The 4,068-nt window shown below is 32.5% G+C and overlaps 1 protein-coding gene across 1 annotated transcript in view; it reads right to left on the minus strand.

The window, feature by feature from the left end:
* Positions 1–114: 114 nt before the first annotated feature.
* The window catches only part of LOC106689349 (acyl-CoA Delta12-desaturase), a gene marked incomplete at both ends in the record, with an annotated part of 26,126 nt that continues 22,172 nt past the window's right edge, over positions 115–4,068 (minus strand). Inside the window, 1 exon segment of the mRNA XM_067048094.1 lies at positions 115–320. Within this exon segment, the coding sequence (XP_066904195.1) occupies positions 115–320 (206 nt within the window).

The following is a 4,068-nucleotide window of genomic DNA, read 5'->3' on the forward strand; positions in this document are numbered from 1 at the left end:
CCCAAATACATGTTGATATCCGACCCAGCTTGTTATTTTGTTCTTTGGAGGTGTCTTTAACACCATAGTTCGGAAAAAGAAACTGAGTTCACTTCAAGTGAGAATTTTCCTTACTTGTGCTGGAACATGACGATAGGGTTCGCCTTGAGATCGGACATATCCTCCAGCTTCCCCTTCTCGATGGTGTACGGCAACTTCTTGCTTAGGATCCAGCCGATGTGGGCGAAGAAGAACCCTCTCCTGATGTTGTGTGGGTCGCCATCTGTGTCGGTGTACTTGTGGTGTATCCTGTGGTCCCGCACCCACTTGTATATACTCTTCTGCAAGTTGGAAACCATTTAAAACACAATTTATAATAACAATTAACAAGGCATTAAAAATTAAAGCAGATTAAGATGATAAGTAAAATATAATTTTTTTTATTTTTAAATATCCTTATTGAAATTTACAACTGTATATTATATAATACATTTTGTAAATTTGATCTTAGTTAAATTGGAGTGTTAATAGGAATGGAAGAGGATGCAAGGTTAGAAACTAGGGGGTTTGAGTGGTTAGGGAGTTTATAATGGAAGGAGTGATATCTGGTTCGGGCTAGATCGGTTACATAGGGAACATTAAGGTCTTTATGTATGATTTTATTTGTGACAAAGTAAGCATTGAGGATTTTACGAAGGATTTGGATTGTAAGGATTGAATACGAGAGGAATTCGAAGGTTTAGTGGAGCCCCAAAGCTCAACTCCATATGTCCAGATATGTCCGTTTGTCTTGTAAGTGCTGTAATAGTCGGAATCTACGTGCAGTTTCCTGTCTTTTCAGTCTTGTGTAAGGATTCCAGGTTAGTCGTTTGTCCAAATGTAGTCCAAAGTAGCGGATCTGTTCGACAAGGGTAAGAGTAACATTATTAAATGAAACTGTAGGACAGTCGGTAGGTTTACGACGAAGGTTTACGATGGGATTTGTTGGAATTTATCTTAATCCTCCAATTACGACACCATTCTTCGAGGGCTGTGATATGGGATTGGGAGAGTTTGGGATACAATTAAAGGATAATTATTAACTTCGAGCACACATGTGTCATCGGCATACGTGGTGAGGATTTTGTTAGGGATGGTTGGAATGTCAGCTGTATAGACGGGTTCCAAATGTAACTATAACTTTGTTTATTTAGAATAACAAACCATTTCTTATTGCTTACAGTAATTAAAAATGTATTAATATAAGCTAATAAATAATTCGCTAATTAACTAAAGGAGAAAAACAGATAGAGTCAGAAATTTTGACTAATAAATCAGAAAGCCGAACGTTTCTGATCTCTCCAGATTCCCATTATACATACATTTTGTTAAACTGTTGTATTCTTGCCAGATTAATATTCGCACATCGAGAAACATTAAAATATGAATTTTATAGAAACTAGAAATAAAAATTTGTTTTATGAAGATTTTATCTTCTTGGATGGTAAGCGAAAGTTGCATGCTGGGTTCTCTACACCAATTTTTTCCTTAATAGGAAGCGATCACTTAAAACTACTCAAATTGCTTAAATTCCTATTGAATCATTGTAAAGTCGATAACATTTCTTTTAGAAAATATATTTTTGTCTTAAGTAAATTTTTATGATACGCTTTATTTTATTTTTCAAATCACCCTTAGTGTGTGGTGTTTTCTTGGCCCCTATTCACCGCTGGGTTAAATATAACCCGCTTCTATAGAAACCACATGATTTAATAAGCTAAATAAAGTTTCTTATAGGTTCTGAAGTGTTGGGTAAAAGAAAGATATGTAATTCCACATTCTCGAAAATACCCCCACCATTTTATTTCTACTTAAATACATAAAATTCAATCATTACTTTGCATAACCTATAATCAAAATAAATTATTGCAAATGAAACTTAAAAATCAAGTATAATGAGATGAGGAGGTTTTATATGAGAGCATCAGCCTTCTGGGATTGGTGGTAAAGATATTAACGCTATAATATATAATTACCTTGTAAATAATTATAAATAGTATTTAATTTAGTTACATATATTTTTATTTGTATTGTTTTATTTAGATTTAGTTATTAGAAAAGAAAAATGTGTAATTTATATTAGTTTGTAATAATGAGCAATAGAGACAGTTGCTAGGGGTGATAATTGTTGCTAAGAAGCGTCACCCAGCAACGATTTATTTAGCAACAAGAGTTGCGACCTATCTCGGCAGCACTCTTCCTCAGATCTATCGAAGTGGAGCAAATGTTTCGTCGAGCAGTATTTATTTTACATATTTATATTGTTTGTAAATTTGTCTCTTTTGTTTTCTTAATTTACTTATCTAATATTATTTTTATCTGAAAGGCCTTTTTATTTTGCTTGTTTTCATTATTATATTTTGTTTATGTTAGTTTTTAGTTTTCAAATGTTTAAGTTGAACCAAATAAATGTTTAATCCGAGCCAGTTTGTTTTTTTTTTTGTTCATTTTTAAAGCCTTCCAACAAAAATACATAGTCGATTTGTGGTAGCTTTAACACCACCTCTTCTACGATGGTTGCCTTAATATTAATAATACTATATGGTTGCCTTCTTTGATTTATTTTCAACAAACATTCTGATATTATTAAAATTGAAAACAGTAAGTTATAATAGGAGGTATAGAATTTAAAAAAGATTCTTTGTTATTCGTTACCCCCATTATTTTTAGAGATAAGTATGTGACGAATAATTGTGCTATTGTGCTCTTGAATCTTAGCCTTTTTACCAAAGACTTATCGACGTATATTCGTCGTATCCCTTGAATGATGTGATCTTGTGATGCGTGGAGAGTCAATGCTCAGTGGATAGTTAAAATGTTTAATTTCAGGAGCTTTTTAGTGGTGGGCCATAATGATTAGTCTGCAATAATAAGATTAAATGAAATGAAATGAATGAATGATTATGGTGCCAAGTCCCCTAGGAACAAGAACAATAAACATGAATGAATGATTTTGGAGTAGCATCAAAAAACATATATATGTCACATTTGATTTGAAGATTGGGATTTAAGAATAGTGGAAATCTGGACAAACGACTGACATGGAATCCTCATACAAGACTGAAAAGACAGGAAACTGCTCGTCGATTCCGACTATTACAACATTTACAAGACAAACAGTCTAAATTGCCAATACATTACAAAAGACTGATCTACATGATTATTATAAGGCCTATTCGGACATACGGAATTGAGCTATGGGGCTCCACTAAACCATCTAATTCCTCTCGAATCCAATCCTTACAGTCCAAAATCCTTCGTAAAATCCTTAATGCTCCTTACTTTGTCACAAATCAAATCATCCATCAGGACCTCAATGTCCCCTATGTTGCCGATTTGGCCAGAACCAGATACCAATCCTTCCATAAGAAACTTCCAAACCACCCAAACCAACTCGTTTCTAACCTGGCTTCTCCTCCACTACCTAATTATTGCTTACAGTAATTAAAAATGTATTAATATAAGCTAATAAATAATTCGCTAATTAACTAAAGGAGAAAAACAGATAGTCAGAAATTTTGACTAATAAATCAGAAAGCCGAACGTTTCTGATCTCTCCAGATTCCCATTATACATACATTTTGTTAAACTGTTGTATTCTTGGCAGATTAATATTCGCACATCGTGAAACATTAAAATATGAATTTTATTGAAACTAGAAATAAAGATTTGTTTTATGAAATTTTTGTCTTCTTGGATGGTAAGCGAAAGTTGCATGCTGGGTTCTCTACTCCAATTTTTTTCTTAATAGGAAGCGATCACTTAAAAACTATTCGAATTGCTTAAATCCAGATTGAATCATTGTAAAGTTGATAACATTTCTTTTAGAAAATATATTTTAGTCTTAAGTAAATTTGTTATTAGATTAATTTTTATTAATATATTCTTGTTTGAGAGTGGTTTAGTTTATTTAAAAACAAATTTGAATCTTTTTCTCAACTTTATTCTTTTTAAAACTTCCAACGTTTCGACCACTTAGGTAATTTTCAAGGAAACCTACAAACAGCTCCTTTTAATTATTTTTATAACAATTTCATTATTTCCTTCACT

Source organism: Halyomorpha halys, unplaced genomic scaffold (genome assembly GCF_000696795.3).
Source record: "Halyomorpha halys isolate HHAL.00 unplaced genomic scaffold, Hhal_1.1 Scaffold1340.1, whole genome shotgun sequence".
NCBI classification, from domain to species: Eukaryota; Metazoa; Arthropoda; class Insecta; order Hemiptera; family Pentatomidae; genus Halyomorpha; species Halyomorpha halys.